Source organism: Lagenorhynchus albirostris, chromosome 13, assembly GCF_949774975.1.
Source record: "Lagenorhynchus albirostris chromosome 13, mLagAlb1.1, whole genome shotgun sequence".
NCBI lineage: Eukaryota > Metazoa > Chordata > Mammalia > Artiodactyla > Delphinidae > Lagenorhynchus > Lagenorhynchus albirostris.
Genome location: NC_083107.1, coordinates 14,936,891 through 14,960,582, shown reverse-complemented (window position 1 = coordinate 14,960,582; position 23,692 = coordinate 14,936,891). Strand labels below are relative to the sequence as shown.

The 23,692-nt window shown below is 45.9% G+C and overlaps 1 protein-coding gene across 1 annotated transcript; it reads left to right on the top strand.

Moving 5' to 3' along the window:
- Positions 1–10,012: 10,012 nt before the first annotated feature.
- TMSB10 (thymosin beta 10) lies at positions 10,013–11,041 on the top strand. The gene is made up of 3 exons (XM_060168783.1): positions 10,013–10,119; positions 10,366–10,480; positions 10,758–11,041. Exons 2-3 carry the CDS (start codon positions 10,381–10,383, stop codon positions 10,784–10,786), a joined length of 129 nt encoding a protein of 42 aa, XP_060024766.1. The 5' UTR covers positions 10,013–10,119; positions 10,366–10,380; the 3' UTR covers positions 10,787–11,041.
- Positions 11,042–23,692: the final 12,651 nt, after the last annotated feature.

Sequence of the window (23,692 nt, the reverse complement as noted above, 5' to 3'; positions counted from 1 at the left end):
AATGTTCAGTATTTGCACTGGCATGATACAATCTCTAAGACAGAGTAAGGGAAAAAAGTAAAGTGCAGAGAGTGTAGCAATATACTATCATTTGTGAAGATAAAAGAATACGTATGTGTACATATATGCTTTTATCTCCACAAGAAACTGACAATAGTGATGGCTTCCAGGGAAGGAAATGGGAGATCTGGGGCTTGGAGGTGGGAGAGAGATTTTTCACGGTATGTCCCAGTTACTCCGTAACAAATCCAGCCCAAAAGCTTAGTGGCTTAAAACAGCAGTCATGTATTTTTCATGGGTTCTAGGAAATCTGACAGAGCCCAACAGGGAGGCTCATCCCTCTTCCGTGATGTCTGTGGTCTTTCCTCTCTCGTTGCCCTTATTTCATTTAGCCGATATTTTAGGTTGATTTTTCAGGTCTGTGTCCTCCACCAGACTATATGATCCCCGAGGACAAGAACCACAGCTTATTCATCTCTGTGTCACTCACAGGACATAGCATAGGTGCTCAGAAAAATCTTGGTGGAGTAAATGAAGAAGTAAGAATTCATGTCCCAATTAACACAACACTGTAAATCAACTATACATCGATTTAAAAAAAATAAGTAAAAGAATCTATGTCCTCATTTTTTCTATAGTCCTTTTGTTTGTTTGTTTTTGGTTTTGGGGTTTTTTTTGCGGTACGCGGGCCTCTCACTGTTGTGGCCTCTCCCGCTGCGGAGCACAGGCTCCGGACGCACAGGCTCAGCGGCCATGGTTCACGGGCCCAGCCGCTCCGCAGCATGTGGGATCTTCCCGGACCGGAGCACGAACCCGTGTCCCCTAGCATCGGCAGGCGGACTCTCAACCACTGCGCCACCAGGGAAGCCCTCTATAGTCCTTTTATTCTTCATTTCCTAATCCCAGGTATGCCCCCTACCTCTTCACTGGCTAATACCATGCCACAGAGGTTGAAATTTCACAACCTTAGGAACAACCTCCTTTGTTTTTAGGTAGATGCATCTTGTGTCAGAATGACTTTTCAAAGAATTTTATCAACTAAGAGCACTGGTGCTATAGACTGAATGTTTGTGTCCCTCCGAAACTCATATGCTGAAATCCTAACCCCCAAGGTGATGATATTAGGAGGTGAGGACTTTGGGAGGTGCTTCGGTCATGAGAGTAGAGTCCTCGTGAATGGAATTAGTGCCTTATAAAAGAGACTCTGCAGAGCCGCCTTGCCCCTTCTGCTATGTGAGGACAGTGAGAAGACGGCTGTCCATGAAACAGGATGCACGTCCTGACCAGACATCGAACCTGCCAGCGCCTTGACCTTGGACTTCCCAGCCTCCAGAACAGTGAGAGATAAATGTATGCTGTCTATAAGCCACTCAGTCTATAATATTCTGTTACAGCAGCCCCCACAGACTGAGTCAACTGGAGTAGAAAATAAAGGACTGAAGCGCATTGGCAAGTACTGGTGCAGAGAGCAGATTTCACATACAGATCAGGGCCAGGCAAAATCCAGGACCTCGGGGCTTTCCACTGAGATATATACAAGCAGGGATGGGGGATGATATTCATTCGGGGAAAAAAATAATTCTTTAACATTTAAATGAAAGGAAAACACAGAAAACAGGCTATCCTGTCAAAAGACACAAGTAGTAGTATCTTAACAGCTAACACTGAAAGTCCACTGAGGAGGGGAACCAGCTTCAGAGGAATATCTCCATCAGTTGCTTGTGGTACAGAGAAAGGCCCAGAAATCTCCTTTCAGCAAAAACCAAGGTAGCAGAGAACAAGTACACTGTTCTGCTGGAGAGAAAGAGGGGAGTTGGTATTTCTCAAAGGGAAGAATGGAGAGAAGAAGGAGGGAATCAGAAAATGGAAAAGAGGACATAGTGAGAAAGTGGGAATTTGGGGCTACCTAGGAAAAGCACAGAGTGGGGGATCTCCCAAGGCACCCAGAGGGCTTTTAGGATCAAGGATGTGTCATAAAAAATATAGATTTTTCCCCTCCCCTTAACCCACAAAACTTTGGTAAAAGGAATGCTGCACACACCAGCCTTATAGTCATAGTTGCTTCGAAAAACGAAATCAAGGCCAAGGGCTGTCCATGTTTGGAGATGCATCAGTGTGGACCAAAAATTCAGAGAGACCGGAAGTAACCATAAGAGCATAATATTCCGGAAAATTCAGAGAAACCATGGGAAAGCATCAAATAGGATGTCTTCATGAGACCCCAGAGGATAACTGGATTACACATAAAATTGCAGAAGCATGTGTTGTGGAAGTGAAAGGAGAATTTAGAAGTTAAAGGGTTGATCTCTGAATAATAGATGCTAAGCCACTGATTGAATAATCCCACTTCAGCAGTGTTTGAACTGCTGGCCATGACGAATTAGTGGGTGATAAAATCAAATTGGCAGGTCACAACTAGTAATTTTAATGAAATGATAAAGTGTAAAGGGATAGTTCAACCCCACTAGCCAGGAGGGAAATGTAAATTAAAACCCTGATGAGATATAATTCCATGCCTATTAGAACAGCTAAAATTAAAAATAGTGACAATACCAAATACTGGTGAGGATGCTGAGAAACTTGATCTCTTATATATTGGTAGTGGGACTGTAAAATGGTGCAGCCACTCTGAAAAGTTGTTTGGAAGTCTCCTACAAAACTAAGCATATACTTACCACATGACCCAGCAGTCACCCCCCGGGACCTTTATCCCAGAGAAATGAAAATTTATGTCCACACGTACCAAAAAATGTACACAAATGTTCATAGCTGCGTTATTTTTAATAGGTAAAAACAGGAAACAGTCAAAATGACCTTCAATAGGTGGTACATTCATACCAGGCAATACCACTCAAGACATAAAAATGAACAAACCACTGGTACATTCAACAACTTGCACGGATCTCAGGGTCATCACGATGAGTGGAAAAAGCCAACCTCAAAAGACAAAATTTTGCAGATGGAGAACAGATCAGTGGTTGCCAGGGGTTATAGGTGGGGGTGGTGTGCTGGTAGATGAGATTATAAGAGTAAGTAGCACCAGAGATTCCCTTTACGGTGTTAGAATAGGTCTGTATCTGGACTGGGGTGGTTGTACAAATCTATACACGTGATAAAATTGCATAGAACTACACACACCCACACACATACACACAGGGAAGAGTGCATATAATTGGTGAAATCTGGAAAAGGTCTATAAATTGCACCAATGTCAATTTGCTGGGTTTGATACAAGATTACAGTTGTGTAAGATGTTGCTATCTCGAGTACACAGAGGACTTCAGTGTACTGTCCTTGCAACTTTCTGTGAGTCTATAATTATTTCAAAACAAAAAGATTTTTTAAACGAAAAGGAATAGAACAGAGAAAGAGGGCGTCACTCACAGTAAGAGTATCAGTTCTGGTGAAACATTTGTTTCATTTGTGTGTGCTCATGTGAGTCCTGGGTCACCATGTGAAATGTACTTCTTGGGAGATGGGAGGGCAGTCATCAAGGTCAAAACCAGTTTGAAAAGCACTGCTTTAGAGCAAGCTTGGAAGACTCAGAGACCTAGAAGGGGCCAGGTGGATGGTATGAAGAAGCGAGACAGGCCTGGTTCATTCAGACTGTCATCACCTCTCTTTTTCCCGTGTATCAGTCATAGTTCTTACAGTGGCAGGTCTCATAACGATATAAATATTCTTTACTTCCACAGACACATATGCTTTTTCTTAATTTTTTTTAACTGCGTGGCACTTTTGATCCACGTGTTCTCCCACTTTTGATAGTGAATTAGTTTTTCTATTGCCAAGAAACAAATTACTCCAAATCTTAGCAACATAAAACAGCATTTATCATATCACGGTTTCTGGGAATGGCTGAGCTGGATGGTTCTAGCTCAGGGCCTCCCAGGAGGTTGCAGTAGAATTGTCCGTCACAGCTGCAGCCTTCTGAAGACTCAAATGCAGCCAGAGGATCGACTGCCAAGCTCACTAGTTGACAATCTTCAGCTCCTCACTGACTGTTGACCAGAAACTCATCATGCGGGCATCTCCTTAGGACTGTTCCCAACATGGCAGCTAGCTTCCCCTAGAAGGAGAGATACAAGAGAAAGAGAGAGAAAGTCAGGCACCAAATAGAAATTCATCTTTTATAACTTAATCTCAGAAATGGCATACTATCTCCTCTACCATATGCCATTGGTCACACAGACAAACACTTGTACAATAGAGGAGGGTTGGACACGAGTGAGAACAAGAGGCAGGACCGTTAGGGGCCATCTTGAAGGCTGATGTCTACAGATAGAGACCTGGGAACAAGAAATATTTACCTATTATAAGTAAAACACCCATACATGTATAATACATGGCAATTGACACTGGTCTCCATGCTGCAAAGACATTAGGGAGTGTTGGAGAATCCAGTAAAGTGAAGTTGACATACCCCATTTCAAGGGGTCAGCTGCTAATCATGGTGCTGCCATGAGAAAATATAGACCCAGGGTTGCTAGATCTTCAACTTGGAAATCTTCCAATGTTTGAGTATTGCCTTAAGTTTTTTGTTGAGTTTAATGTGGCCAAACAAAATAAATAAACCATCTGGATCCAAGTTGCAGGTTACAAACCCTGCTGCAAGGTCCAGGTGAGGGTGGTGCCGCGGTTGAGAGCTCAGGGTTTGGAATCAGACGTGGATTCAAGTTCCAGCCACGCCAATTTACCTGCTGTGTGACCTTGACGACGCCTCAGAGCCTACCCCGTAAAGCAGAGTTGATCAAAATAGTGCCATTTCACAGTGTTTCGGTGAAGTTTAAGTGAGATAATACATAAAGTTCTTCTCTCAGGGCCTGGAACACCACAACTGCACAAAAATATTAGTTGCCCTCATTACTGTTACTCTAACACCAGAGGTGAAAACTGAAACAATAACTTCCTCGCCCAGACTGTACTGGGACTGTTAGCCACTGGGGCAACCTCAGCAACTGCCAGGCTTGATTTAGGGGTTCATCCACACATCTCCAGAGCAGAACAATCATTACTGAGGCTGAACCTCAAAGGCCCACTTTACTTTCTTCACCATTTTATCTTGGGGAGTCCTTAAACTCCATGACCTACAAAGAGAAACGGTGTTTGAATGGTATGGAAAACAGAGACGTCGCATCTTGATTTCTTTCCTTCCCATACCTCCTTGGTGTGAGAGTCACACAGCTATTTTCAGGCTGGCAAAGCTGACAACCGAAAGGAGGCTGTTTCACACCTGGAATAACAGCACAAGAAGGACCCGGGAGGTCATCTAGGGAGAAGCAGTCTTGCTCACTTGTGAACCTACTGAAGCCCAAGGTCTGAATCATCTCTATCACAGTCCACATATCTGGCTATCCACTCCTCATTGAATGCCTCCAGGGATAGGGAACTCATCACCTCCCCCAGAGTGGCTTATTCCATTTTGGGTAAGAATTTTATGCATTTGTTCAAAGAATATTGATTGAGCACTTATTATATATCAGGCATTGCATTTGGCGTTGGTGACGCAGTGGTCAATGAGACAAATGAGGTCTCCCATTTCCTAGTGTGGGAGCTAGACAATAAAGAAATGAATTTATAACATGTTTGGTAGAGATAGATTTGTTGATGAAATAATCAATAAACAATCTGTAATAGGAATAGAAAAGAGTTTTATCTGAGTCAAACTGAGGACTATAGCCCAGAAGACAGCCTCTCAGTTAACTCTGAGGAACTACTCCAGAGAACCATAGTTTTCAGCACAGTTTTATATCTTGTCAGAGCAAAGAACATTAAACAATTCAGGGATACATTCCTTCAAGATTTCAGAAAAAAAAAAAAAAGATCAGAACACACCCAGCGAGTCAGTATGGCCTTGGCACCTGCGAAGGGAGTCATTTCATTGAAGAAGTACTAGCATTGGCGTCCCAGGAAGGGAAGCATTTAATCTTTATTTTTAACATGGGCATTCTTTACTTCTGGTCAATGCGCCCTTTTCTTCAATAATTAAAACAGATGTACAATGTACGTCTGATAGGCCACAAATTCAAGTTAACGCATGTGTAAACCGGAATGACTTCCCCATACCTCAATATGTACAAATTTCTTTCATCAGATTCTAAGAAGAAAAATGAAACAGGGTAAAACTTTAGAGAATGTCAGGGGTGGTCAAGGAGGGTTCTCTGAGGAGAGGATGCTCAAGCAGTTTTCTTAATGAAACGAGAAGGTACACAATGTGAATATCTAGACTAAGAAGAACATCTCCCATGAGCATTTCATCAAGGAGTAAACAAAGCAGAAGTAAATGTCTTCCTAACATTCAAAGGAAATCTGGACTGAACTCTTTCTGCTTATTCATACAGCCAGAAATCTCACTGCCACTTGAGAGTTAATCCTGTTACGTCTCCCTGTACTTGCAGGGTTAATGGTCAGGCAGAGAACGCTCTGCATCTGTCCCGATCAGGTTCATTTCATCATATTTTGTCCATTTCTCCACTGGATCCACTTTGCTTTGGCATTTACAGTGTTGCATCCTTCCTAATATAGTCAGCATTCTATCTACATCCCCATTCAAGTCCCTAAAAAAAGTCGTCAAATCGGCCAGGTCTGAGGGCTGGAGTCCCACGGCAAATCTCCAAAGGCTACCCCCCGCCCACCAGATTGACAGTCATCAAGACTCCCTTTGGTCTCTCTTATTAGCTCTTCGATTTCCCGTGCATCCTTCTCAATGAAGATGGAAACGTAATTGGAGTTGAGTTGTCCTCCTTTCTCTACACCACCTGTGAACAGTACACAATCCGTTCCAAGCAGCAGGCTGATGTGTTGTCAGACAAATGACGCCCCAAGACATAAGGAAACACAGGGCACAAGCATGAGCTTGTTGACTGACTCAGAGTCATTCAGTTACTACATAGACTTGTCACTAAGAGTCTCATCATCTTTCTATCTTCCACATCCAGAATACTGCCAGATGCCCCGTGGGCATTTGATAAACCTCTGTTGAAGAGTATGTGTGTGAGTATTATAGAAGATATTTAGGGAAAAATCCACAAATGAGACCTAAGACCCTGGCACCCCTAAGTTATGATTTTTCTGTCTCATGGGAAAATGAGTTGTGTTGCTACGTAACAAAAATTCCCAAGACTTAGTGACTTACAAAAACTGCAACATTTATTTTGCTCATGAATCTGGAATTTGGCCCAGGACAGCCTGTGTCTGCTCTACTCTGCATTACCTTACGTGCTTGCACGCTTAGTGGTTGATGCTGGCTCAGACCTCAGCTGAGGCTTGTGGTTGGAATGCCTGCAAGTGGCCTTTCCTTAGAGGTGCTTGGTTTTCTCAGAGTGTGGAGGCACCCAGAGAGAGAGTCAGGCAGAGCTCTGTGGCTCATAAATCGAAAAGCATAATTTCTGCCACATTTTATTCATTAGAGGAAAGTCACGAAGGACAGTCTATACTCAGGAATTAGTGGGACAAGTGTCAAAGAATATGCTGACTTTTAAAACCATCACCCGTAGGATTGAATGAGACTAATAGGTTTGACCATTGTTCTTAAGCAACAAATGCCTGAGAGGATCCCTGCTTCCTTAGAGATGGGCCACAGAAGTGCACTGAGTGAGAATAAAGAGTGTCTGCAAGTCTACTTAGAGCTCCTTAGTTTGGAAATCATGCAGGCTTGATATATTTGAAACATGTGTCTCTACAACTGTATCGAGAAGACAATATTCCCTTGTTTCCCAAATAAAAGGAAGTTGGAATTGGACTTCACCAAGGGTCCAAATTAGGACAACTTCACAGGCCATAGGTGGGACCCAGGAAGGTAATACCTAAAGAACACTTGGCATTGCATCTGTAGAGGAATCCAGTGCCATTGAGACGCTCCAAAGAGTCGACGTCTCTGGATGTCTGGATATTTTCATGCTCAAGTTTGGCAGATCCTTCAATCGTGTATGGTAGAGACAGCTCCAAGACCCTCCACCCCTGCTCTTACTCCTGGGCACACAGCTTGACTACATTTCCCAGCCTCCCTTGCAGTTAGGTGAGATCATGTGACTGAGTCAGGCCACAGAGATGAGGGCAGAACTCATGGAGGCTACTTCCAACCTGGTCCATAAAAACTCTAGTGCAGTCCTCTGTCTTCTCTTTTCCCATCCACTGGCTAGATGGAGTAAAAATCCAGGACCTAGAGGAGGGCAGAGAGATGAGAGAGAAGGTACATGAGTCACTACATGGAGGAAAGCTGCCTGAACAGAAACAGCATAAAATGTTGCTGCGTGAATGGAGAATAAACCTCCTTTGGAGGTTGTTTGTTATGGTTGTTTGCCTGACTGTGAAGTTGGATTTTTATTTAAGAAATGTTCATTCACCTCCCTCTCCCACCATGGGTGGAATATAATACTTCTCCATTCCATTGAGGGTGGGTTTGGCCTATGGGATGTTAACAGACAAGAGGTGACATGACATGCTTTTACACACACTTCAACACTTCTGCACTCTCTTTTGCAACAGCCATCTTGCTGTTTTCCTATCACCTTGAGAAGAACAAGCTCCAGCTAGATCCTGGGCCAGAGCATGAGACAGCTGTGGAGCAGACCTAGATCCAGTGAGCCTAGCTAGCTCAGCTAGCTCAACCCAGCAGCTCCTGCCTGCAGGCGAGTGAGTGAGAATAAGTGATTACTGCTTTAAGCTACTGAGTTTTGTGATAGTTTGTTACACAGCATACTGTGGCAATAGTTGGCTGATACACTAATGAAGTGTGTGTGCCATTCTCATGGGGCTGCCATGTTAAGCTTCCACTTGATGCCTGCTCTTCATCTAAGTTTTATGCCAAAACTCTTTTACATATAAAGAGGTACAAGGAAAGACTTGCCCAAGGTCACACAAGGAGTTTGGTATATCAAATTCATGAGCCCAAATTTATTTCCTTCTGTTCCAAACGCACTGAGGGAATGTGAAAAAAAGCGGTTAAAATCAGGAAGGGATGGAACAGAACTTAGGATGTTTCCATCAAATGCCACTTCAAAAGTGTTTGGTAATACTCCTTGACATTTGGAAACTTCAGGACAAATAAAACAATGACCAGCTTCACCTCCTGGGTTGTTCATTTGTGGAACTAAAGATGTTGCACAGGATGAAGATACAACTTTTCTAAGAAAGATTTGAATAGTTGCAGTATACCACTCCCATAATGGGTTAAAAAGGGAAACAAGAACCTTTGTAGGGACACCTTCAAGGTTAACTCAAGGAGGAAAATGGAACCTGGGGACACAGCATCCCCAGGAGCCCTGTGAGAGAAAGAACACCGCAAGGCCCTGGGGACGGCCTGCTCTCACCACCGCCTTTCAAACCATGCTTGCATCAAACATCTAAGGGAGCACCAGCCACGGGTCCTGCAGGAGCTGCCCAGCTCAGGGAAGGGAGACAACCGGCCCCCAACCTGAGCAAGGAGCAGTGGAAACCTATCTGCAACCCTCACCCCCACCCCGTCTTTTCATCTCTAGGATCCTTGGCTCGAATTCTTTTAGTGTGAGACCCCGCAGGGGTTCACCTCCCCGAGGAGAGGAAAAGGGGGTGGGGGTGGGGGGTTTCTGGTGTGCTAAAAGCCAAAGACGCGCGGACTGCTCAGGGGTTGGGTGTCTCCTGCGAGCGGGGACGGCTGCAAAGCGCGCGAGCACGCCAGAACACCCATACTCACAACGACACGCTACACACCCACACCCACACCCAACCATACACCCCTCCCCCGCTGGCCCCCCACGCCCCTCCTGCGGGTGAGGAGCAGACTCCCGGAAAGGGGAGTGCAGCACCCTATAAAACTGAGGGCCTGGCGCCCACCCTGGCCGCGCCTGCAACCTCCACGCTGGGGACCCGGAGAGCTGTGGGCACTGGGCGCAGGGGCCCCGCGCGCGGGAAGTGCCGCGCCCAGCCCGGCGGGTAGCCAGACGGAGGGCACGGCGGGAAAGCTAGCCGCCCGCCCTGGCCCCGCCCCCCCAGCCGCCGGTGCCGCCCCCGCTGCGGCGGGCGAGGGGCGGGGCGGGGCGCGGCATATATAAGGCGAGGGGCGGGCGCCGCTCTTTTGTCTCTTGCTGCAGCGACGCGAGTCAGAGCACCGGAACCGCGGGCTTGGAGCGGAACTTTTCGGTGAGCGGCGCGCTGGGGCGGAGGCCCCATCCGGGTGGGGTCGGAGCCGCCCTTCCCCGACGGGACGCCCGGGCCGGCCAGCCACGCCCTAGGGCTGTGGATGGGGTGCGGGACGCGCCCAGATCCTTGGCCTCCGGGCTGCCGGGAACGCCCCGGCCGGAGTGCCACGTCGAGGGGCGGCGGCGGGGAGCGCGGAGGGGGCCGCTGGCCCCGGCTCCGGGCCAACCGCCTTGGTTTGCCCGCTAGGTTTGTCTTAAGAAAATGGCAGACAAGCCGGACATGGGGGAAATCGCCAGCTTCGATAAGGCCAAGCTGAAGAAGACGGAGACGCAGGAGAAGAACACCCTGCCGACCAAAGAGAGTGAGTCCGCCCCCGCCTCCGGGTCCTCGAGCTCCCAGCCCAGTCCCCACCCCGCCCTTCGCCTAAACCGAGCCCCGCACCCCATCCGGCCGATTTCCTCCCGTCGGGCAGCCCCAGCCCCCCTTTCTGTTGCACAAGGCGCCTGTCCCCAACCCCAAGCCTCTTTCTTAATCCCCAGACCTCGTGGGTGCCTCGCCCAGCCCAGGTTTGTAAGCGCCTCGGTTGGCGGGTTGCAAGAGGTTCCCATCCCCCAGTGCCCGCTTCCTGCCCTCCACAGCCATTGAGCAGGAGAAGCAAGCGAAGTGAAATTTCCTAAGAACCTGGAGTATTCTCCACCTCCATCATCTTGGAGACCCTAGTCGTGATGTGGAGGAAGAGCCACCTGCAAGATGGACACGAGCGACAAGCTGCACTGTGAACCCGGGCACTCCGTGCCGATGCCACCGGCCTGTGGGTCTCTGAAGGGACCCTCCAATCGGACTGCCAAATTCTCCGGTTTGCCCTGGGATATTATAGAAAATTATTTGTATGATTAATGAAAATAAAACACACCTCGTGGCATGGCTGGCGTGGTCTGAGTCTGTTAGTTGAGTATGCGTGGGTAGTGCCACTGCAGCAGAGCTCCAGCCACCGGAGTCGGAGTTCCTGCCGCAGAGCGGGGGAGGGGGTCGCAGGATGGGCTGGCTTGCAGGGACCATCTCTTAGTTTTGAGTTTCCCTGCTTCTGTGTAAGATTTTACGGGTTATTAGCCGCCTACTCGTGCAATCCATGCAAAATTTAACCCCACTTTTCATTCCTGGAAGCTGTTTCGGAAAATGCTTTTTTAAAAGAGCAGAATTTGTTTTTGATAAGCTTTTACGGTCTCACCGTTTTCTCTGACCTCATAGTTGTGATGAACACCAGGATAGAACAGTGATTTAAAGTCTGAGAAGAAAGGGGGAAATGACTGAATCTGGAATGTTGGAAATTGGGCGAGGTCACAAATTCCCCGAGAGGCTTTCTCTTGGAGCTTGAAAAAGGAGGCATTGGAACAAAAACAAAGGCGGGATCCAAGGAAAGAACAGCAAGAACATCACAACTGGAGGAACCAACACCAGAACTAGAGAAGCTGTGGGGGAGAGCCTAGCTTTTTGTCTTTTAACCCGGGCTCAGAACCTTCCACAAAAGCGTTAGCCATTAGAGGGAGTGCTGGGCCGAGCAGCCTCCGGTGCTGTGATCAGCAGGGAGAGTGGGAATGTGGAGGGAGGGCTGGCGCCAGCAGGGGCAGCAGCAGAGCCCTGCTGGGTCACACCCGCTGGACCCACAGGGAAGGGGCGGGCCCGCCCAGAGGCCCTAGCGGAGGAGGAGAACCTGGGGCTGCAGGGCATTCTAAAGCACTAGAAACAGGCTTGTGGTTTCAGGGGTGGAGTTTGCTTTTAAGGAGGGAGGAGATGACACATCGTGTAGTGATTTGTCCCATATCTGCCTGCGCATCGGGCCCGGACACTGGGTGAGGGCATGTAATTTGAATGAGGTGTGATCCCAGTCCACGGGGCCTTAAAATGCAGTGGGTGAGATCTCCGCCACAGTAGACCACAGTCGGATACCTAGGCCAAGGGAGTCACTGCCCATGTGACATGGAGTGGCTTGACAGTGAAACCTGTGCTGTGGAGGGTAAGTGGGCCTGGGGAGGAGAAATAAGGAAGGGACACATTAAGAGACCACCGGGGCAAGGGACACTAACCTTTACTGAGGTAAGGTTAAGATTTCTGAAGCGATAACTCACAGCCCGCTTGCCTATCTGCATCTCCTTTCCCCACCTTGGCGAGGCCCCAGTTAACTCATTTTCTGAGTGTAAAACAAAAGTGCCCTTAAGTCTCCTGGATTTTTGTCTTCTTAAATTCTTAGGAAGAGCAAGGCTCTCATGGGCACCCACCACCTCAGAATAGAAAGGATTTTCAGAAATCTTTAAATTTCTTCAGAAATTTTAAATCAGAAATCTTAAATCAGCTGTGGGCCAGGCACTGTGCTTGAAGCTTTAATTCTCAGAAACTCTTATTAAGGCAGTATGATTATCATCCCATTTTATAGACGGGGAAACTAGGGTTCAGAGAGACTAGGAATTTGCTGAAGACACACAGCCAGTGAGTAGTGGAGCCGGAATCTGGGGCCAAGGGTGTGCTTTGGGGGATCTTATAACCCCAGTGTTCAGGACATGCACTGCATCCCACGTTTCATGAGCATCCACTACTTGAAGCATATTTATAATTGCCCCTATTGGGGTCCATGGTTGGGAGGTTGAGGAAAAGGAAACAAATCACTACTACCTTCAAACAGTAACACAGTTGGTGGTGAGAGGGCTTTGGCATTCCCAGGACCCTCTTACTCGCAGAAGATTCCCATGACTTTCTCACCTGCTCCGCAGGAAATCCTTTCTATTCTGAGGTGGTGGGGTGCCCATGAGAGTCTAAGAATTTAAGACAAAAATCCAGGAGACTTGGGCTTCCCTGGTGGCGCAGTGGTTGAGAGTCCGCCTGCTGATGCAAGGGACACGGGTTCGTGCCCCGGTCCGGGAGGATCCCACATGCCACGGAGCGGCTGGGCCCGTGAGCCATGGCCGCTGAGCCTGCACGTCCGGAGCCTGTGCTCTGCAACGGGAGAGGCCACAACAGTGAGAGGCCCGCGTACCGCAAAAAAAAAAAAAAAAAAAAATCCAGGAAACTTAAGGGCACTTTTGTTTTCCACTCTGAGACAATGAGCTAATTGGGGCCTCGCCAAGGTGGGGAAAGGCGATGTGGATAGGTAAGCGGGCTGTGAGTTATACCTTCAAGAATCTTATCACACCACACTGGTTTACAAGGTAAGGCTGGCCTTCCTCAACCCATCCCAGCTCCTGAGCTGCTTCAATGTGTGCACATCTACACATCTCTTGGTCTGAATGGCAGAAATCCCGTAAGACAGACCCAGAAGGCCAAGCACTGGCCAGGAAGGCTGCCTTCCTAGGCCCCACCTCTCTCCCCATGGTGGATTGCAGGGAATCCCGTGGGCATCACAGTGGAGTCAGCACCAGAACCTGGAGCTGGAGTGTCAGAGAACATTGAAGCACCTCAGGCCCACCCTTACCTTCCTTCCTCCCTCCCTTATCCCACCATTTCTATTCCTTGCCACCTGGGAATACTGACACCCTTGGGAGAATTATACTGAATTACCGGTTTCTGCCCTTTTCCTCCTATCTAAGCATTCAGGAACCAATTATGAGTCCAATCACAAAACAAGGCTTGCTCTGAAACTAAAATACAATTGTAACTTTTCTTTTTATACTTGGATTTCTGGCTTCATTTCCTTATTTCATCCCTAAGGCAAGCGTTAATAATTCGGCCTCCATGTGATGAATGGGGCTCAGGGCTTGGGACTTCCCACTGTCTTTGTTAGGGTGCACCAGGGGACTCAGGACGACAGAAGGTCCCCATACACACACTCCACCTCCTATTCAATAAGCTGAGTGCCTGGTATGTACCCCAGGCTGCTCAAGGTGCTGGGAAAACAGATGGAGGCTGACTCAGGGAGCACCTAGGCTAGATTAGAAGGAAGACCCAGCCTGTCTTCCCAACACTTCCCAATCCCCCAGATCGCTCTCCCACCCTCTTCTCTCATCCTCAGGCAAGCACTTCCTCTTCTCAGGCAATATTAGGTGGCTTAAAATAATAGAGTCTCTCTAGATCCCTCACTCAGCATCCCCTAACATTAGCATCTTACTTCATTATAGTCCAATTATCAGAATCAAGAAATTAACATTACACTACTATTAATCCCACTCCTGGTCATGTACCCAGACAAAACTATAATTCGAAAAGATACATGCGCCCCTACGTTCATAGCAGCACTATTTACAATAGAGAAGACACAGAAATAACCTAAATGCCCATCGACAGATGAATGGATAAAGGCGTGGTACATATATACAATGGAATATTACTCAGCCATAAAAAAGAATGAAATAATGCCATTTGCAGCAACATGGGTGGACCTTGAGATTATCATACTAAGACGAAGTAAGTCAGAAAAAGAAAGACAAATACCATATGATATCGCTTATATGTGGAATCTAATATATGACACAAATGAACATTCTATGAAACAAAACACTCACAGACATGGAGAACAGACTTGTGGTTGCCAAGTGGGAGGGGGCTGAGGGAGGGAAGGATTGGGAGTTTAGGATTAGCAGATGCAAACTACTATATGTAGCATGGATGAACAACAAGTTCCTACTGTATAGCACAGGGAACTATATTCAATATCCTGTGATAAAACATAATGGAAAAGAATATGAAAAAGACATATAACTGAATCACTTTGCTGTACAGCAGAAACTAACACAACATTGTAAATCAACTATGCTTCAATAATTTTTTTTAAAATTATACTACTATTAACTAAACCAAAGATCTTATTCAAATGTCACCAGTTTTTCCACTAACGTCCTTTTTCTGTTCCAAGATCCTATCCAGGACAGCACATAACATTCACTTATTTCTCTTTAGTCTCCTGCAATCTGTAATAGTTCCTCAGTCTCTCCTTGTCTTTTATGACCTTGACACTTATAAAGAGTATGGCCAAGTATCTGCTGAATATATCTCAATGCGGGTTTGTCTTATGTTTTCTCATAACTGGACTGATGTTCTAGATGTATTTTTTGGTAAGCTGCACCACGTTCTTTTTGGAGTGGAAAGAAAAGATTAAGTGCCTTAGTTCTCATGCTTTTTGCCACCTTCTGTCATTTCCCTCGCATGGGAAAAACACTCCTGTGTTTCCCCTCTCTACTCTTCCTGCACTACTCAACCATACGTGCAGGAAAAACTCTTCTGTTTCTCCTTTACTCCAGCATTCTACTCACAGAATACCCTACCTCAGGTCACCAAATGGGTGGATTTTCCACATCAAGCAATTCTCAGATTCTCCAGACACCAGCTGAGTGTCCCACAATTCAATTCAGTTCTGACACCATCTACCTGGAGTTAGCATCAGAGCCCACAGGTTAAGGGCTCAGTACCACAAAACTGCCCCCTCCTCCCACTTCAGACACCAATTGCAAGTCCAGCTTGACAGTATGCATCTAATAGACTGAGGCTGAGCAGAGCTGCCCTATGACACAGTGACCCCAGGCCTCGTGATACATTCCAGAGGGACGAGTGCATGTGTCCACCAAAGGACCTGTCCAAGAATGTTCCATTCATATTGGTCAAAGAGCAAAAACAACCCAAATGTCCATCAACAGAATGAATAGACGAATCTGTTGTATTCACACAGCTAATCACTGAGTTACTCAACAATAAAAAGGAACCAAGTGCTGGTATCTAATATTGTATGATTAAATCTAAACGACAGGGCTCCCCTGGTGGCGCAGCGGTTGGAAGTCCGCCTGCCGATGCAGGAGACGTGGGTTCGTGCCCCAGTCCGGGAGGATCCCACATGCCGCGGAGCGGCTGGGCCCGTGAGCCATGGCCGCTGGGCCTGCGTGTCCGGAGCCGGTGCTCCGCAACAGGAGAGGCCACAACAGTGAGAGGCCTGCGTACCGCAAAAAAAAAAAAAAAAATATATATATATATATATATATATATATATATATATATATATATAAACGACATTCTAGAAAAGGCAAAAATAATTTTTGACGATAAAAGTCAACAGAACCTGGGGTGATGGAAATGTTATATATCTTGATCAGAGTGGTAACTATGTGAGTGTGTAAAAAATTATCAAGATAGACACTTAAGATTAACACTCATATACACTTCACTATATGTATGTTTTACCTCAATACAAAGATTTTTTTAATCCTATGAAGAACTAAGGATTCCCAGCTTTTAAGACCACATACCACTAGCTCAGAGAGAAAATCAGAAGATTGTATAAACAGAGCCTGTATCTGGTTCCAAGGGGCAACAGGAAAACATGTTTCTCTGGCCCTTTCCTTCCTTCTTTCCTGCCTTTGAGTATTTCCCCCCATTTGAATGACCCTCCATCTCTTTTCTAATTGGTCAAATATTAGCCTACAAGGCCTTACCAATCACCACCTTCTCTGATTAGCCCGCCTCATTTCCCAACCAATGCCATTCTCTCTGTCCTGTCAGCTCCTATCTGCCCCTCTCTACTGGTACCTGGACATGTCACCTTCTCAGTTAGACTGAATGGAGAAGGATCTGTATTCATTGATACTGGTGGCACCCACAGTAGCCAGTACATAGTAGACACTCAATAAATAATTATTGAATTGTCACTGAAATACCCCACTGGCCTCACCTGCTGCATCTTGGCCATACTACAGCCAGGCTGCTATCAGGCCCCCTACTGTCTTACTATGGGTTCTCTTCTGCATTGAAAGGGCCTAAGCATAATCGGCATGTGGGAGTGACCATAGTTCAGGGAAGCCAAATAGCTTCATTTCCCTCCCAGAACCAGAACAGGATGCAATCCTATGACAATGAAGGGAAGTACAGTGAATTCACAATTGAGGCTATTGATGGAAAGCTATTTATTAATTACCCAGATGGCAACTGTGAGTCTCAACCAGTTAAAAGAGTTTAGATATTGGGTTGCTGATTTCTGTGAAATACAGAGGCTGTGCTCTTGTTCAGTTTAATTCAGCAGGCATTTTTTGAGTGCTAGTGAATTCCTATCACTGTACTAGGGCTGTGGAAGCTGTAAAAGACTAGGGCTGTGGAAGCTGTTAGTAGACCAACTAACTACACAAAAGGTGGAATGAAGTAAATGGTAAAGAGGGAGATCAGCAAAGCACCATGGGAAGGTATATGAAGGAACCGTGAACTCTGGACAGGTGGTTGCTTCATTGGGAAGAAGCATTTGAATGAAGACCCAGAGGAGTGAGAATGGGAGCAGGGCTTTCTTAACAGAAGGAGGAGCAGTGCATTGTGATACCATAGCATGTTCCGTGGAGGGAAAGGGCAATGGTTCGGTGAAAATGGAGGACACCTCAAAATTAGCCTAGAAAGGTAAGTTGAGTTCTTTATCCTATAGACAGTTGAGAGCCACTGCAGATTTGAGGTTGGGGCAAAGTGATCTGGAATGTACTTGATAGCATGAGAAGGATGTTGTGGCAGACACAGAGGGTTATCTACCCGACCACTATCACCATCACCACCAATTCTACCATCGCCACCATCACCACCACTACCACCACACACTTCTCATCCTCTGCTACCCTGCCTTCTTCATGGCCAAGGGAAGCCCAGTTGTATTTAGATATAAAGCAGTTGATGAACCTCAAGGGGCACAGCCCCAGGAGCAATGCTTGATTATATAAACCTAAAGCACCCAGGGGTTCAGCATTATAGAAATTTGTGAGGTTGTTTTGTTTCAGTTTGATTGTCATAAAGATTAAGGGACACTGTCGATAGTTCATGGACAAGGATCAGGAATGTCTGACATCCTGCAATGCACAGGGCAATCCCATATATCAAAGATTTGTCCCATGCCCTGCATGACTTTTTAAAAGACCCTTGGGCTTCCCTCGTGACACAGTGGTTAAGAATCTGCCTGCCAATGCAGGGGACACGGGTTCGAGCCCTGGTCCAGGAGGATCCCACATGCCGCGGAGCAGCTAGGCTCGTGAGCCACAACTACTGAGCCTGTGCGTCTGGAGCCTGTGCTCCGCAACAAGAGAGGCCGCGATAGTGAGAGGCCCGCGCACTGCGATGAAGAGTGGCCCCCGCTCGCCGCCGCTGGAGAAAGCCCTTGCACAGAAACGAAGACCCAACACAGCCAAAAATAAATATTAATTAATTAATTAATTTTAAAAAATGGTCCACATTAAAAAATCTTTAAAAAAAAGACTCTCTATTGTGGTATAATTACGTATAGAAAAGTACACAGATCATTAAGTATACAGCTCAATGAATCTTCACAAACTGAACACAGCCTAGTGTCTCCTTCCGGTCATATACTTATTCTAACTGCAAACAGCATGTACACAGTATGCCCATTTTTGAACTTTATATAAATGGACCCATGACTTGTGAATAAACCACTAGACATTCATGTAGATGAAATACCTCTTTATAATCATGTGACTCCAGCAACAGCCAATTTTATTCTACATTTTGCATTTTCCTGGAATGCAACCACCATGTAAATGAAAATTGAAGGAAGCCTTTTTTTTTTTGGCCGGGCCTTGTGGGATCTTAGTTCCCCCACCAGGGATTGAACCCAGGCCCTCGGCAGTGAAAGCTCAGAATCCTAACCACTGGACCGCCAGGGAATTCCCCCAGGGATGCCTTTTTTCAAACTCAGAGCTTTACAAAGAGTTGATTGCCATTGCAGAAAATTGTGGCATGGAGAGCAGTATCTCTTTTAGGTTTTGAACTGTTGTTACAACACAATTGTATCAGTGTTCGTCTGAAGCTGTGGACTGCTTCTTTCTGTGCAGAATATTGTTGTGCCATATTATATTAGTCAGCTTTTGATAGGTTGTGAGGCAGTAACAAACAACTCCAAAAATCCCAAAGGCTTACAACAACAAAAATATATCTTTTGCTGTTGCTCTTCATATATATATCAGTTGAAGCTCTGTTCCTGTTGCACATGTCTTTTTCATTTTGAGAGCCAGGATAAAGGAGCAGCCCTATCTGAGACATGCTGCTGTCATAGCAGAGGAAAAAGGTATAGCAGAACCGTGCAATGGCTTTTCAAGCTCTTCTCAGATGTGACACTTCCATTCACATTACACTGACCAAAGCAAATCATAAAGCAAGCGTGACATCAGTTGGGTGAGGCAGTGCAAGTCCCATGCCCTCAGACTGGGATATCTAATTCTGGTATAGGGAAGGCAGGAAATAATTTGGAGTCATAATATAATTTACCATATATATTGAAATGCATATGCATATAATTTTTGCCAATTATCTTTCTTTATTTCACATTTATATTCTAATGAGAGCTTGTATTGATTTGTTTTTCAAGTGCATGTGTGGATAGATTATATTATCTTTGATTTTCATTTCATGAAAGAGGAGTGCCATAAAATATTTACACAAAAAGAGATGTTGGTTCTAAGAGGTTGAGAACCGGCAGTCTGAACCAATCACGGTAATTCCATTACCCTGCAGTGACTGACTGAAGAATAGGTATGGGTTGCAATTCTGGCCAAGGAGACCCAAGAGGAAGCCTGCAGGGGGACTTCAGGGAAGATGGTATCTGTACTTTGAAGACATAAGGAAAAGTTGCATGTGTCACTGTGTGAGGATGTGAACCTCGAACCACAGCAGTCATCTCGAAGCCATGAATGGCCATGCCCAGATGCTGAGAGTGGAAAAATGAAAAGAATCTGGGTACTTGAGGAGTTCTTGAGCTGCTGAGTTTTCCTGAAAATGCCTCATCTTTGAACTTTCTGTTATATGAAATAATACATTTTTCTTACATTTAAGAAATCTATAATTGCGTTTTCTGTTCCTGGTAGTCAAAAGTATTCAACAATGATCACCTGGAAATGGGAAGACTGTGTGGGTAGAGGTGTTGGTTTGTAGGATACTGTTATAGTCCAGGCAAGAGGTAATGAGGACTTGAATGAGGGGAAGACATGCACATAGTGGTGTGCTGGTATGTGTTTCACAACCAGCTCTCAGTTCGGGGTGGAGGTGGAAAGGAGCTGAATTTGTAGCATCTGCCAATGTCTATGGTGTAAGTATTGCCAATTTCAAGCTGCCAACAGTTTAACCACCAACTTCCCTGCTTTCTGAAAATTTAACAAATGGATCTTTGCAAGCTAGCGCCAATTGGCTTCAGCACACCACTGGCTGGGGGGAGTAGGAAATCAGGACAGATACAAAAGATTTTGCAGAGGGAGAATTAGTAAGACTTCAGATTGTGTGGGCAATTATAGAAGTTGTAATCTGACAAACAGGAAAACAGAAACAAACCTTTGCTTGTCCATGTGACTTCATTTCTGTGCTTCAAGAGTGGAAGATCAGGGCTTCCCTGGTGGCGCAGTGGTTGAGAGTCCGCCTGCCGATGCAGGAAACACGGGTTCGTGCCCCGGTCCGGGAAGATCCCACATGCCGCAGAGTGGCTAAGTCCGTGAGCCATGGCCGCTGAGCCTGCGCGTCCGGAGCCTGTGCTCCGCAACGGGAGAGGCCACAACAGTGAGAAGCCCCCATACCGCAAAAAAAAAAAAAAAAAAAAAAAGAGTGGAAGATCAAAGCATCCAATAACCAGGGCATTTCCCGGAAAGTACATTGGGAGACACAGTATCACTTTGGAGGCAATTTTACAGTCCCCAAATAAGTATCATAAATTAATTTTATGGCCAACACATTGTACAGAGATACAATAAAATGAGGCCATGATAAAGTGGGTGTGTCTGGCACTGAGCCCTGGGAAGGGCAGGGTGAACTTGTAGGACCTCACAGTGTCCTAGAACCTGCGTCAGGCAAAACATCAGTGGGAGTCTGCGTGGAAACACCCGGTGGGAGGAAAGCAGGCCAGGTTGGCCAGAATCAGCGAGCTATTAGGGCCAGCCAAAGAGGAGATGCTATAGTTCATTAATCGATCGATCCATTGTTTTCTCCATTTATTCACCACAATTTATTCAGCACCTGTTAAGTACTGGGTCCTAGGCTACGCATGCTCAGGATAAACAAAACGGATTTCCTGGACCTCATTCTCTTACAGGTAAGATAAACAGGTAACCTAGATTACTGACAAAATACGGGAATTCTGTATTCTGATTTAAAACTAAAAGGGCACTAGTATTATTTTTTTACCTCCTCAGTGAAATTTAGAAGACTGAACCCTTAACACTGGGAGATGACCCTGTTGGCTCAGCCCTGGCATTTTTCAGCATTTATTCTGAATTTCTGTAGCATTTATTTCTATCTCTGTATTGTTAAATTGATGTGTTTCATAGAAATCAACAAGATCAGAAGGACTTTGTTACTGGTAAGAACATAAAAACCACTGGCCCCATGAATGCTATTTAAGATTATCAAGGGACTTCCCTGGTGGCACAGTGGTTAAGAATCCACCTGCCAGTCCAGGGGACACGGGTTCGAGCCCTGGTCCGGGAAGATCCTATATGCTGTGGAGCAACTAAGCCCGTGCGCCACAACTACTGATCCTGTGCTCTAGAACCTGCGAGCCACAACTACTGAAGCCCATGAACCACAACTACTGAAGCCCGCGCTCCTAGAGCCCGTGCTCTGCAACAAGAGAAGCCACCGCATGAGAAGCCCGGGCACCACAACAAAGAGTAGCCCCCGCTCACTGCTACTAGAGAAAAGCCCGTGCGCAGCAACGAGGACCCAATGCAGCCAAAGATAAATTAATTAATTTTTTTAAAAAATCGAGCACCCAAACCACAGCTAAGAATATTTTCTACATTATGGAGGAATCCTATTCTTTAGGAAACAGAAAAATTCTCACTTTTGTATCAGTGCAGCCCCAAGACCTTCATCTGAGGCATCTGTGACTAAAAAGAACCGATTCTTTGAGTTATTTTTTTGTCCAAGCATTATCTCCTGCCAAGCTGTCCCTTACTTTGTTTCCTGCTACTTAGGTGCCAGGTTATTTGATATGGCTTGTTCTTAGGAAAAAACTCCATGGAGTGCATGATCTTATCCTGAGGATTCTTTGGTGTTTTATTCTTAAGAATCCTATCCAACCTGGCTTAAGCAAAAAGGATTTATTTACTCATGTCAGTGAGAAATCCAGGGAGTAGTTTCTGCTTCAGGTGTGCTGATGTGAAGATAGTCAAATGATGTCACAAGGACCTGGTTTCTCTCTCTCCATCTCTCACCTCAAACTTTTTCTTTTCAGGCTAACCCTCCCCCTCATGGTGACAATACAGCTGCTAGTGCCCAGAGACTGCATTCTTCCCATGGGTAAGAACAGTTGAAGAGAAGAGAGAACTTCTCTTCAACCAGTTCAAACATAAACCCTGGACCTAACTTTCAACGGCCTGAATTAGGTCAAGTGTCCATCCCTGACACAATCACACTGGCCGAGATAAGGGAAGACAGAGCTTAGTTTAAAACTAGGTCCCATAATGACCTATATGGGAAAAGAATCTAAAAAAGAGTTGATATATGTATATGTATAACTGAGTCACTTTGCTGTATAGCAGAAACTAACACAACACTGTAAATCAACTATACTCCAATAAAAATTAATTTTAAAAAGATAAAATAAGGGGACTTACCTGGTGGTCCAGTGGTTAAGACTCTGCGCTTCCAATGCAGGGGGCTCAGGTTCGATCCCTGGTCGGGGAACTAAGATCCAATTAAAATAAAATAATTAAATAACATTTAAAAAACTAGGTCCCGTGCTATCCCTGGAGTTAGGAGATGGGTCAGCTTCACCAGAATCACAGGGACATCACATGCAGAAGGAGTACATGTGTGAATGAAAATCAAGGACTAGGGGCTTCCCTGGCTGTCCAGTGGTTAAGACTTTGCCTTCCAATGCAGAGTGTGCGGGTTCGATCCCTGGTCGGAGAGCTAAGATCCCACATGCCTTGCGGCCAAAAAACCAAAACATAAAACAGGAGCAATATTGTAACAAATTCAGTAAAAACTTTAAAGAAAAAAAGAAAATCAGGGACTATTATTAAGAACAGGGTAGGACTTCCCTGGTGGCGCAGTGGTTGAGAGTCCACCTGCCGATGCAGGGGACACGGGTTCGTGCCCCGGTCCAGGAAGATCCCACGTGCCGCGGAGCGGCTGCACCCGTGAGCCATGGCTGCTGAACCTGCGCGTCTGGAGCCTGTGCTCCGCAACGGGACAGGCCACAACAGTGAGAGGCCCGCGTACCACAAAAAAAAAAAAAGAACAGGGTAAATGGATATTAAGCACCCAAACTCCTCCATATCCACCACAGTCATATGCTAAACTGGAGTCTGAAGGTCCCATTTTAACCTCTTAACCCCTGGGGACTGCAGGGGCTACTGTGAGTCTGATCCTGGGGGTAGGCAGATGTGAACTGGTGGAGAAAACCTAACTTCTCTGTTATCACAGCCCTATTCCCAATGTCCCTGCCAAAAACCAGGGCTGGGGCAAAGGCCCTGAGATTAAAGACACACACACACACACACACACATCACCTGTGTACATACATACATATATGTATACATGTATAGATGTGTGCATGTTCCTGCGCATATATAAAGAGGTTTTTAAGGAATTAGCTCACAGGATTATGGGAGCTACTGAACCCAAACTCCAT